The 13502-nt window shown below is 40.3% G+C and overlaps 1 protein-coding gene across 2 annotated transcripts in view; it reads left to right on the plus strand.

The window, feature by feature from the left end:
- The first annotated feature begins 2309 nt into the window (after window positions 1–2309).
- The window catches only part of LOC136881663 (NADP-dependent malic enzyme), a 189715-nt gene continuing 178522 nt past the window's right edge, over window positions 2310–13502 (plus strand). The window contains exon 1 of one of the 2 annotated variants that reach the window (XM_067154168.2): window positions 2310–2353. In XM_067154168.2, coding sequence (XP_067010269.2) covers window positions 2325–2353 — 29 coding nt within the window. In that variant the 5' untranslated portion in view covers window positions 2310–2324. The remainder of the gene's footprint in view (window positions 2354–13502) is intronic. The other variant, XM_067154169.2, reaches the window with a different exon arrangement.

Consider the following 13502-nt stretch of genomic DNA (forward strand, 5'->3'; position numbering starts at 1 on the left):
GCACGACCTCTTCCACACATGGACAGCGATCATCACGGTTTCGTACCGTTTCTACTATATTTGTTAGCGGCACACTGTACGCGCAAACAGCTTACTCAGATTGTGGTTATTTCCACATACATTCACAGACTTTCATAAATCACTGCATTACACTGTTCACATTACAGAATGATTTCTCCATAAAAGACTCACACACAAATCACGAACCATGATGAAGGTATTCCCTAAAAAAACCAAGTATCAAATTGTAGCTCTTGTATTCCCATTTTCACTGAGTGAATATTATTAAAATAGCTCACCACACATAACACTATCCTCCACCACAATTACACGCAGTTACCTACACATGGCAGATGCCGCCCACCCTCGTCGGAGGGTCTGCCTTACAAGGGTTGCACTCGGCTAGAAATAGCCATACGAAATTATTATTATTAAAATAGCTTCGTGGATTCTCAAGCAATCTTAAAAGCGTCCTTTTGTCTCTGTCGGTGAAAGATGACTAGTGCTAGGGGAATCCTTGAGCTCGTTGCCACGGTTGGGACCCAACATCTGGTAACCATTTAGACGTGCCCTTGTTTCGGCGTAGCTACCGTTCTTTGAATTATGTAGAGCACTTCTCGGCCTCATAATTATGCGTAAAATTCTCTGATTCAAATGAATGTTTGCAAGTGACTCTCCGTTGAGTATTTCGCGATTTATAATAATTATCAGGGGAAAAACAATTGAACTCGATGAGTTGGCAGTGGTGAATGAATGAGGGAAATACGGTATAATGTTAGTTCTCACGTTGGATGTAGGCCTACTCCATGAGCTCTGCTAGTGACCTAGATTCTCTGTCACGTGATAACGCGTCTCTTTCCGTCTCGCTCGTGGTTGGAGAGAGAAAACTTCAAGTACCAGCGCTCCTGCAATGCCTCACTGCTAATTACCGACAACTAGAGTTGTGCCGCGCGAGTACGTATATTGCCGATCGCATCCCGGAGCGGGTGGAAAAATCCCAACTTGGACAGTTTTTACCGCGAATGACGCGGAAAACGGCATATTTCATCTCCTGGGTATCATGACATACTATATGTGACGTTGTGAATGGTCACACTTAGTCAGTAATACTATTGTTTTACGCCAGCTTCTGTGCATGTGAGGCACTGTGGGTCGGTTCCACTGATCGTTGTAAATTCATATCCATCCATTCATCCATTCATTCTTCGTCCTCACATTTTGAATTATGGTCAGTGGAGGATTTTGGGTTTTTAATTTGTCATTTCATTTCGTCTCATTCCGTACCATCAGGGGCCGATGACCTAGATGTTAGGCCCCTTTAAACAACAAGCATCATCATCATCATCATTCGACTATATTTTACAATCAATTCGTCCTTCAATTGTTAAACAGAACATAAATTTCCGCAGAGCTATACGTCCTGAAGAGAGACTCAAGTGACACTAAGGTAAATGACAGCAATTTATTTTCAAAATGAATTTCCCAGAAGGAGACCATAATTTAATTTAATCGATTGCAAAAAGCATTCAAGCTTCTAATTTTCAGCTCCCGATTCTGTTATTTTGTATCCTTTGTTCCCATAACGGGGGCCTTAACTGAACAGCGTTGATAAGAGTTTCAGTATCTGCAGTACCTCTCCGCCTTTCATTATCACTTCAACACAAATAAAACGCTTACAAAGGAGAGAAATGTGTCCAGGAGATGGCTTGCCGGCCCAGTGTGTGGTGTGTAAAATCAAACTTCTCCTGACTCGCTCAGCTCGGTTCGGTTCAGCTCAGTCCGGCACAGCCGGCAATGAGAATACGCTCATTGTGTCACATAGGTTTGTTTTGCCAGCCGAGCCCGCTCGGTGCCGTTCGGTCCGGACACGCCGGCAATGTGAATAGCGCCTAACTCTACTCACACGACCAGTACGAGGTCTGGCGACATCGCAGTCATGTGTCATGCTGTACTATTACATTCGCCAGGCCGATTACAGGGCCACATATCTAAGACGGCAGCTAATTAAATAGCTCATAAGCGTTAATGCTCGTGAAATCTATTGCGGCACGAACTTGCTCGTGATAACCTGACACCTCTATTTTGTCAGGTCCAAGGCTGTAGGTCACGACCTTAGGTAGTGCTGCTGGCGAACAACCAGATGGACTCGATCACGCACTGGACTTTATCAGCTGACGCGCTAGCAACGGATGCTGCAAAATAGTACAAAATGAACTCAACTAGTGAAGCTTTATAAAAGGAAGTATTCACTTATTATCAGTAGTGGAATTTATTAGTGAGAATTGTGAGCAAGTTCTTCAGCAGCTCCGGACATCTTTCTAAACATGTGGGATATGCTAGGATCATTCTTTCAGTAATTATTTTTTCCGCAACAATGAATCAGGGAAATAATATAAGCATTAGTTGTGTTTATAGAATGTGCTAATTTATTTTATGCACTTTAATATTGATTTTATTGTGTGTGTTTGTTGAGGCATGGTGTTGAATAATGTGAGTTTCAGAAGATTCTAATGTGGTAGTCATTATAATGGAAACAATCACTGAGAATACGTTTTACGTTTACGTTTAATATTTAATATTGCATATTGCGTTTACGTTTAATATTTTCATATAAATTTCATAGTTACCTAAATATTTGACACGCCGGGCTGAGTGGCTCAAACGGTTGAGACGGTGGCCTTCTGACCTAACTTGGCATGTTTGATCCTGGCTCAATCCGGTGGTATTTGAAGGTGCTCAAATACGTCAGCCTCGTGTTGGTAGATTTACTGGCACCTAAAAGAACTATTACAGGACTAAACTCCGGTACATCGGCGTTTCCAAAAACCGGAAAAGTCGTTAGTGGGACGTAAAGCCAATGACATTATTAAAAAATTATTTGACCTGACTTTTGATCATAAGGATTATACGAAGAATTTCCCATATATCATTAGATCAGAAGCTCCCTCTGTGTAACAGAAGCCGGTTTGTTCATCCTACGTCACCGGTTCAAACCGGGCAGAGGTAGTCGCATTTTTGAGAAGCGGAAAAAATCCATTCGACATTTCATATCGTACAGTGTCGGCATATACAAGATCTATAGTGACACATTTGGCGTTTACCCGACAAGATTAATTAAAAATTCAGCCAAAGATCGCCCTACAAGTATCCGTTTCTCAGCCCTCTGGTACGGTAAAACGGAACGCCAAAATTGACACACAGGCAGTCTAAATGGTGTAAAATCAAAATGTCTACTCATAGTAATTGATACTATACGATCATTATCTTTGGGGTTAGAGGAACTCGCTGTGGTGAAACCGGGTAATCGATGAGCGGTAAAGACGTCCTTGTATTTTGTGGAAAGTTCAGGGTTCGATTCCTTGTCAGGAAGTCGGACTGTTTAGAAACGAGATTTCCATTTCTAGTGGTCCTGAGGTTCACTCAGCGTTTATTAGAAATTTGTTCTAGATTAACCTCTGGGGCAAAGGTGGCGGCGTTTAGGTGGTGGTGATTATTATTTTAAGAGGAAATATAACTAGGCAACTATCCTCTATTAACATTAATCAGAGGGAAATCATGGAAGAGATCTGACACTTTTAAAAATGAAGGTACTGGCCAAAGATGACAAAGGCCACGAAGGCGTGAAAATGAGACTCCCAAGGCCTCGGGGTCGGAAAAGGACAAGAATTGACCAAGGGAGGTCGGATAAAATAGATAAAAGTGAGGAGCCTGTCACAAGTAAGTGGAAGTAATCCCAGGTTAAGTGATGGATTGCAGGAAATGAACTTGCGGATGAAGCTGCAAAGGAAGCGCTACTTTTACCTCCAAGACTTATGAATGTACCTGCTAAAGATATTTGTTTTCAGCTACGTCGAACCATCTTGGCGTTCTGGGAATCGGAGTGGCTAGCTATCCCAACAAGCTGAGAGCAATTAAGAAGACAATCACCGTGTGGCGGTCCTCTTTCCGACCTTCACGGAGGGTGGTCATGGTATTGTCTAGGCTGAGGATAGGTCGCGGACGATCTACGCACTCTTATCTCTTAAAGATGGAAAACCCCCAGTGTGTTCTTGTGATGCCCACTTCACCGTGGCCCACATCCTCACAGAGTGCGCCGATCTTTCTGGCCTAAGGTCGGACCTCGGCCTGCAGGAAACACTCGAACGCATATTAGCCGATGACGCGACTACTGCTGATCTCGTCATCCGCTTTATGTGCGACAGTGGATTAATCGAGGGTATGTAAATTGCAAATGTTCTGTTCTCAGAGAACTCACGTTCCCTTTAGATTCGTTAGTGATTTTTTTCGAATTAATTAATTTTTTTTTGCTAGGGGCTTTACGTCGCACCGACACAGATAGGTCTTATGGCGACGAAATTATTTTTTTTTACTTCGTTTCCAAATTCCTTCGTTATATAAATAATTTTGTTTTATTTTAAATTTCTTTTCCACTTAATTTGTTCAGAGAGGATGATTACCTAGTTGTACTTTCTCCTAAAACAAAAATCAGCACCACCACCAATCCTAGAACTCGGCTAAGGGTCCCGTGATCGCCAACCCACGCTCCCAAGTTATGAGCCCCTGGCCCCCTTTTAGTCGCCTCTTACGACTACGGTTGCAAGGTTTTAGAAATGCCAGTAAAGGACAGGTCATGTCGATGTCGACACGACATAACGACATTTACTCAAGAAAATACTGAGATATAATTACACTGGAGGCACAAACTTTATTACAGTACAGTATTTCGAAGTTTTCTTTATTCATAAAGAGTTTAGAGCCCGTATTTTTCTTCACTTTCAGCCTTTTATCAATAATGCTGAATCTCCCTTCAGCAAGACATGAGGTTTCTGACATAATAATAATAATAATAGGTATAATTTCTAACTTCAACAACAACAACAACAACAACAACAATTGTGAGGTATCCAGGCATGTGTACATCCTATCAATCAATCAATCAATACTGATCTGCATTTAGGGCAGTCGCCCAGGTGGCAGATTCCCTATCTGTTGCTTTCCTAGCCTTTTCCTAAATGATTTCAAAGAAATTGGAAATTTATTGAACATCTCCCTTGGTAAGTTATTCCAATCCCTAACTCCCCTTCCTATAAATGAATATTTGCCGCAGTTTGTCCTCTTGAATTCCAACTTTATCTTCATATTGTGATCTTTCCTACTTTTAAAAACGCCATTCAAACTTATTCGTCTACTAATGTCATTCCACGCCATCTCTCCGCTGACAGCTCGGAACATACCACTTAGTCGAGCAGCTCTTCTTCTTTCTCTCAATTCTTCCCAACCCAAACATTGCAACATTTTTGTAACGCTACTCTTTTGTCGGAAATCACCCAGAACAAATCGAGCTGCTTTTCTTTGGATTTTTTCCAGTTCTTGAATCAGGTAATCCTGGTGAGGGTCCCATACACTGGAACCATACTCTAGTTGGGGTCTTACCAGAGACTTATATGCACTCTCCTTTACATCCTTACTACAACCCCTAAACACCCTCATAACCTTGTGCAGAGATCTGTACCCTTTATTTACAATCTCATTTATGTGATTACCCCAATGAAGATCTTTTCTTATATATATTCATCAGAATTGCTGAACATCTATCTATTCCTTTCATCATTCCATTTGTTTTTAAGAATAAAATTGAAAGAACACCCTCTTTCAGCATATACATTTCAACCAGGTATAGTTAGAACATAAAATACCAGCATTAGTATATGTGGAACAGCATCTAAATTAACTTTAGAGAAAAAACTCGCCCTTTTTGAGTTCACATTACAACTCTAATCACTATCAATATCAGTACAGATATCGCAAAAGTAATGGAGTTCAATCGAACCAAGTCAGGTGATGAAAGAAATATTAGAATAGGAAATGGTCTTAAAAGAAGTAGCGGTTAGGGACGCACAGCTGTGAGCTTGCAACCGGGAGATAGTGGGTTCGAACCCGACTGTCGGCAACATTGAAGGTGGTTTTCCGTGGTTTCCCATTTTCACACCAGGAAATGCTGGGGCTGTACCTTATTTAAGGCCACGGCCGCTTTCTTCCCATTCCTAGGCCTTTCCTATCCTATCGTCGCCATAAGACTTATCTGTGTCGGTGCGACGTAAAACAAATAGAAAATAAATAAAAAAGTAGATGAATATTGTTACTTGAGTAGTAGACTAACGATAGCAGAAGTAACGAGGCCGTACAATGCAGATTAGCATATGCAATGAAGGCCTTTCTTAAGAAAAAAATTTGCTCACTTCGAACATTGATATAGGAATTAGAAGGCTTTGTGTGGAAGTGAAACATGGGAAATAGCTCCAGCATCATTAATTCAATATTATGGGAAGAAAACTCTTCATAAAAGCTATCCAAATGAAAAGGTGGACCAATTTCATTAGCATTCAGATAATTAGTCATTTCTTCAAAACCAGAAAATGTAACATCTTTCAAATCTAAAGCATCTAGTTTCTTAAAAACATTACGCCCTGTAAATAGGTACTTTTAACCATGGAAGAAGTGAGCTGTTTAAATATGGGAAAAAAGGGCGTCCCGTATGCTGTTAAAACGGGACAATAGGTAAGGTTCATACTTTCAAATACGGGAAATTCTGTACAGGTCTAAAACGGGAAACCTGGCAACCTACCTACGACAGGAGGGGTATCGTGGATATATTTTACCGCCCCCATCATCTCTATTCCATTTATCACCAAGGTTACGCCTTTATTTTCCACTTATTCAGGAACCTTCTTGAATCGTACAGATATGAGTTTGCTTTTTATCTCTTGGTGATAATAACAATAGGTAAGGTTCGAGCGCGTCTTTTGGCTGAGTATCACAGTTTTTAGAGAAATTTACATACAGGAGACTCGTATAAGAATATATTTGCTTGTAATCTTCTTTTTCTTCTTCTTCTTCTTCTTCTTCTTCGTATTCTTCTCAGTAATACAGTTTAGAGAGAGCTTGTTCTTATCGGTCCATAGCCTGGTTTGATGCAGCTCTCATGCCACCCTCTCTTGTGTTAAACTTTTCGTTTCTCTTACTCAAAAACTAATTGAAGAAGTCCTGGATGTCTTAAGATGTATCTTAAGATACGAATCAACCATCCCATTCTATCAACAAGATAACCAGACGGATGATATCGAAGTCACTAGATTAATGGTTGGCGTTGAGAGGAACTATTCCCCTCTTTTTTTCGTCAAGTTCTGCAAATCACTTAACCTCGATCAGGTATTAAAAGAGAAGTTGCAGTGATACCATGAAATATTCAATCCAAATCCTGAAGAACCATATCTCTCAAACTTTTTAATACAACCACATGTGTCTAATATACTAACCAAAATTATGTAATCAACTCCTCACAATTACTTCTAAATTTTCTGTTGTTTTACTGCGTACTTTACCTTCAGGGACAATCTCTAGTTGGGGAAGGTCGAACTAAAAAATTAAAATTCCTCTGGTCAGATTTTGCCAAACTGTTCTACTCTCACCATTTCGATTCATTATCTCTTCATTTATAAGTCGATCAACCCATCTCACCTTCAGCATTCTTCTGTAACACCACATCTCAAAACATTCTGTTCTCTTTCTTTCTGTGCTAATTATTGCCCATGTTTCACTTCCATACAAAGCCTTCTAATTCTTATATCAATGTTCAAAGTAGAGAACACTTCTTTTCTTAAGAAAGGCCTTCATTCCGTGTGTTAATCTGTATTTTTGGCCTCGTTAATTCTGCCATCATTAGTTAGTCTACTGCAATCATTGATGACTGATTGACTGAGTTCATACCAATCAGCAATTCCTCTAGATCTTGCGTAGACTGAGGTAAAATGACAATACCATCGGAAAATCTCAGAACTTTTAATTCCTCTCCTTGGATTGTGGTTCCCTTTCTAAATTCCTCTTCGATTTCCTTTCATTAGGTTGTTATTTTAATTGGTTGATGTAGTGTGTCTTTCGGAGAGGCGTCGTGCAGGGCTTTCTAGATGACGCTCGGGGGTAACCTGCACATCTGGCAAATATCCTACTCTTGTCGAATAACATCAATGGCTTAATATCTCCTCCCGACAGACGAATCACCAACAACAGCTTCATATGCTCTCACTCCATTCGAGCACTGTGGAATGTTTTGGACTTGAATCCAGACTTTCGGGACGCAATCTACTGTAGTGATTATAAATTGTATACCATCCCATCTCTTATCCTGCCGACCAACATTCCGATGGTGAGTTTTTTCCACCAACGGGACTCGAACCAGCTAACCACGTTGTCAGACCATAAAGACTTAACGCCTTAACGATCTCGGCCACAAGATATTTTAAGAATACCGAGCGATTTGGCCGTGAGGATAGGGCGGCGCAGCTGTCAGCTTGCATTCTGGAGATAGTGTGTTCGAACCCCAACTGTTGACAGCCCTGAAGATGGTTTTCCGTGGTTTCCCCATTTCATACCAGGCAAATACTGCACATTAATTAAGGCCACTGCCGCTTCCTTCCCACTCCTAGCCTTTTCCTATCCCATTGTCGTCATAAGGCCAACTGGAAAAAGGAATTAAGAAGGAATACGGGTTTATCTCAAAATATGCCAATCTCAAAGACTGATTTTTTTTTTATTTATTTATTTTTTTTATTTTTTTTTTTTACTACGAACTACAATACAGTATAAACATGCTTACTGAGGGCTACCTTTTACAGATAGGAACATGCCGTTACCGAGTACTGAATTTTGTAGACCTTTTTTATGCTCAGTATTTCTTCCAACACGTACCTAGAGTCCATCGTTGACAGTTCAGGCAGTATAACTTGACTGTGGTATATAACCCTAGAAAGAGCTCGCATGATCAATTTTTTCTTTGACCTTTTCGCTAAACTCGTTACTTTCCAGAGTTCTTTTTGTCGTAGGTAAATGTTTACTTCCTTCATAAATGTATCAAAATCCTATCTGTGGTTCTAGAAATTAGATCGCACAAACCACGGCTGACCTGATGCGTCGATCTACGTAGTAGCTAGCGGAAGGAGCGCAGCGTACATCTAGTTGGCCATGTACAAACACAAAACATTTACCGGCCTGTACTTTCTTGCCTTTCGTCTTCCTAACCGCTGAAAAGAACTGGGTCCAAATATGGCGAAGCTATGCCTTCCTTTTACACTCTACAACATGACAGTTTTCAGAACAACATTTCACTAAAGTATAGATCAAATAAGACAAACTAGTAAGGATAAACCCAAGATGAATTCGTAAAATCGATTTACTGTTTGATTGATTCAGTTTAACTGGCAAAGGTATCAGTTCCTGATCAATGACAATATGCACGATTGCATCGCAGAAGTAAGAGAAATTTCATATTTTTTAAATCGCCTCTCGCAATAAAAGAGCAATGAAATAAAAAGGTGCAAATAATAAACATCTCTAAAAAGTTGTTTTATGTTCGATTACTCCTTTTCTCCTGTTTTGTGATGAGCAAAGATCTTATTCATGGCATGCGTATTCGCCCATTCGCCACGCCTTTGTTTTATATGCCAGAACGCAATAAATTGTTTCAAGTTCAGGCCTTCCTGAAACATGATTACTCAGTTCTGCTTCCAGAAAGCTTACCAACATTCTGTATGAAGAAGATGTAGTAATATGTCTAAATAAAGGGGCAAGGCTGCCGTTCTTCCGTCGTGTTTTAGAGCTTTATTTGGAACTATCTAGATCCAAATTTAATTGCCTGAATGCACTATTTCTGATTTCGAATAAGTTTATGAGAAACAATTGCAATGGAAATGACCGGGGCAGAAGTCATATCAAGAGAACCGTTATTTATGTAAGTTTGTATGTTGTTAATTCATTTTAGAGGCTTGGTATTACGTTGTCCATCGGTCCACAAGGCAGTATGTGCGTTGTTTTTTAAAAATATGACTACGAAATTCGAAGTTGAGAGTGAAGATAAGATCAAGATTAATTTAATGCTTATCACAACATCTGTATGAAGTTAACAAAATTAAAAAGTGGTGAGTAGCCAGGATACCTTAAAAACAGTAATTTGCTCTACTTAATTTGGCTTTCCCCATGATTTTCTGAAATTTTATATCATTATTTGGTTTAAGATGTGTACATTCAAAGTCAAAACCTCTATCTGAAAGGCATTAAGTTTCGGTTAGAATAGTCTGATGGTTCATGGTGTGGGTTACTGTAGTAACGTCCTAGTTCGTCAACTATGGGCAACGACTGAGTGGCCTAGTAAGTGGTCCTGAGAGTCGGGATACCAGTTGCTACGGAATGGGAGTGGACATTTGGGACATATTCTGAGCCATGGCCTTCCTTGTGCTCAGGCGACTAGGGCTATACAATCCATCGGTGGTCCCTAACCCATTATAAGAAAGATCCTCACTTGGACTATGTGTAAGTAGGGTAGCATCCTGCTTCATGAATTTACCGAGCTCAGAACATTTTAAGCAAGCCTCGGACCTATGGGAGTAACAGAGTCCCATTCCCATTTGACAGGCGAGAGATTCCTTGGGAAAGATTTGGCGAACGAAATGGAATTCGATAGGGAGCTATCAATATTAATGGGGTTTATGGAAGAAAGGAAGTAGAACTGGCTAGAGTCAGCAAAGAGGATGCATCTGGATGTACTAGGAGTAAGTGATATTCAAGTAAGGGGAGATAACGAGGAAGAGATAAGAGATTATAAAGTGTATTTGACGGGTGTTCAAAAGGGAAAAGCAGAATCTGGGGTAGGGCTGTTCATTAGGAATACTGTTGCACGCAACATAGTTTCTGTTAGGCACGTACATGAGCGAATTTTGTGGGTAGATTTGGCAGTTGGAGGAATCAGGACGAGAAATGTCTCGGTGTATTCACCATGCGAGGGTGCAGATGAGGATGAAGTTGACAAGATTCATGAAGCATTGAGTGGCATAGTAGTCAGGGTCAACAGCAAGGCTAGGATAGTGCTAATGGGCGATTTCAGTGCGAGAGTTTGTAATAGAACTGAAGGATACGAAAGGGTGATTGATAAAAGTGAGGAAGATATGGAAGCTAATAGGAATGGGAAGCGTCTGTTGGACTTCTGTGCTAGTATGGGTTTAGCAGTTACGAATATATTCTTCAAGCATAAGACTATTCACCGCTATACATGGGAGGCTAAGGGTACCAGATCCAAAATAGACTATATCTTAACTGACTTCGAATTCAGGAAATCTGTTAGGAATGTACGGTTTTTTCGGAGATTTTCCATGATACAGATCACTATCTGATCTGTAGTGAACTATTTCTAGGCCTAGGATAGAGAAAGTGACATCTGTCTGTAAACGAATAAGGATTGAAAATCTCCAGGACGAGGAAATTAGGCAGAAGTACATGGATATAATTAGTGAGAGGTTCCGAACAGTGGACAGTAAGCAGGTTCAGGATATAGAAAGAGAATGGGTGGCATACAGGGATGCTGTAGTAGAAACAGCAAAGGAATGCCTAGGAACAACTGTGTGTAATGATGGGAAAAAGCCAACATCTTGGTGGAATGATGAAGTCACAGGAGCTTGCAAACGTAAAAAGAAGGCTTATCAGAAATAGCTCCAAACAATGGCTGATGCAGACAGGGATTTGTACATAGATGAAAGAAACAGAGCGAAACAGATTGTTGTTGAATCCAAAAAGAAGTCGTGGGAAGATTTTGGGGATAACCTTGAAAGGCTAGGTCAAGCAGCAGGGAAATCTTTCTGTACAGTAATAAAGAATCTTAGGAAGGGATGGAAAGAGGAAATGAACAGTGTTTTGGGTAATTCGGGTGAACTCATAATATATCCCAGGGAATCTCTGGACAGGTAGAGGGAATAATTTGAAAATCTTCTCAACGTAAAAGGAAATCTTCATGGTGGTGTCTCGAACAACGGGGCTCATGGGGAGGAGGAAAATCATGTTGGTGAAATTACGCTTGAATTGAATTTGATGATGATGATTTGCATGCCACTGAGGCTGAAAAGCCCCTTTATGTAGCGTCTCCTTATAACACAATACAGGTTTATGAATATACCAACTACATTTTATAATATTAAAATATACCGGGCGAGTTGGCCGTGCGCGTTGAGGCGCGCGGCTGTGAGCTTGCATCCGGGAGATAGTAGGTTCGAATCCCACTATCGGCAGCCCTGAAGATGGTTTTCCGTGGTTTCCCATTTTCACACCAGGCAAATGCTGGGGCTGTACCTTAATTAAGGCCACGGCCACTTCCTTCCAACTCCTAGGCCTTTCCTATCCCATCGTCGCCATAAGACCTATCTGTGTCGGTGCGACGTAAAGCCCCTAGCAAAAAAAAAATATTAAAATATTAAATTAAACATTAAACTTCAAAATTAAAATACTGATACAAATTCCAATAACATTAAAACATAAATTATATAAGAAGTAGTAAAGTATATCACTAAACTTATTTAATATTTTAGACTACACGAATCTAAAGAATATAAAAAACAGAAACAATTTTCTTAGAAATATACATATATCTGATTGCGAGACACAAGAATGCCTGATCTCAGCCCCTTGGTACTCCTCCAGGAAGATAGATGTTAAGGACTGCTTTAGTTGGGTACAGTTCCTGTCATTTGCGGAACGGTGAAGATTAAAGACTTTAAAGATACGGGATGCAGTGCAAACAAAAGATTTGTTAAATTTAGTGGTACAATGAAGGGGAATTTGAAGGGTAGTTTTTGTAAACCTGTTATCTCTGTTATGTACTAACTCCATAGATTTAAATGCATTATAAAGGTAGGGTGGGGTCTCAGTTTGAGAATTTTGTGCGTAGCAACGGCTACTGAGACTTCCCGTCGTTCATGGAGTTTCAACCATTGCAGCTGTATGTAATAGGGTGTTATGTGTTCATCACGCCTGGCACTTGTCACGTAACGAACACATGCGTTTTGTACCCTCTGTAGTTGTATGTTCAAAGTTTCAGATAAGTCGTTGTATACAACTGATCCATAGTCAATTATGGGGAATATAAGACTTTGAACAAGTAGTTTTCACATGAAAGGTGGTGTACATTACACGTGAGGAAGTGGAAAGAATGATAAATAAGCTCCATTGTCATAAAGCAGTAGGAATAGATGAAATCTGACCTGAAATGGTGAAGTATAGTGGGAAGGCAGGGATGAAATTGATTCATAGAATAATAAGATTAGCATGGAGTGTTGTTAAGGTTGTTAAGCAGTAATTGCACCTATCTATAAGCAAGAGGACAGAAAGGATTGCAACAACTATTGATGTATCTCATTGATTAGTATACCAGGCGAAGTATTCACTGGCATCTTGGAAGGGAGGGTGCGATCAGTAATTGAGAGGAAGTTGGATGAAAACCAGTGTGGTTTCAGGCCACAGAGGGGCTGTCAGGATCAGATTTTCAGTATGCGCAAGGTAACTGAAAAGTGCTATGATAGGAATAGACAGCTGTTTTCATCTAGAGAAAGCACATGTCTGGATAGCGAGAGAAAAGGTGTTCACCCTACTAGGGGACTACGGGATCAAGGGTAGATTATTAAAATCAG

This window comes from Anabrus simplex, chromosome 1 (assembly GCF_040414725.1).
Source record: "Anabrus simplex isolate iqAnaSimp1 chromosome 1, ASM4041472v1, whole genome shotgun sequence".
Lineage (NCBI taxonomy): Eukaryota > Metazoa > Arthropoda > Insecta > Orthoptera > Tettigoniidae > Anabrus > Anabrus simplex.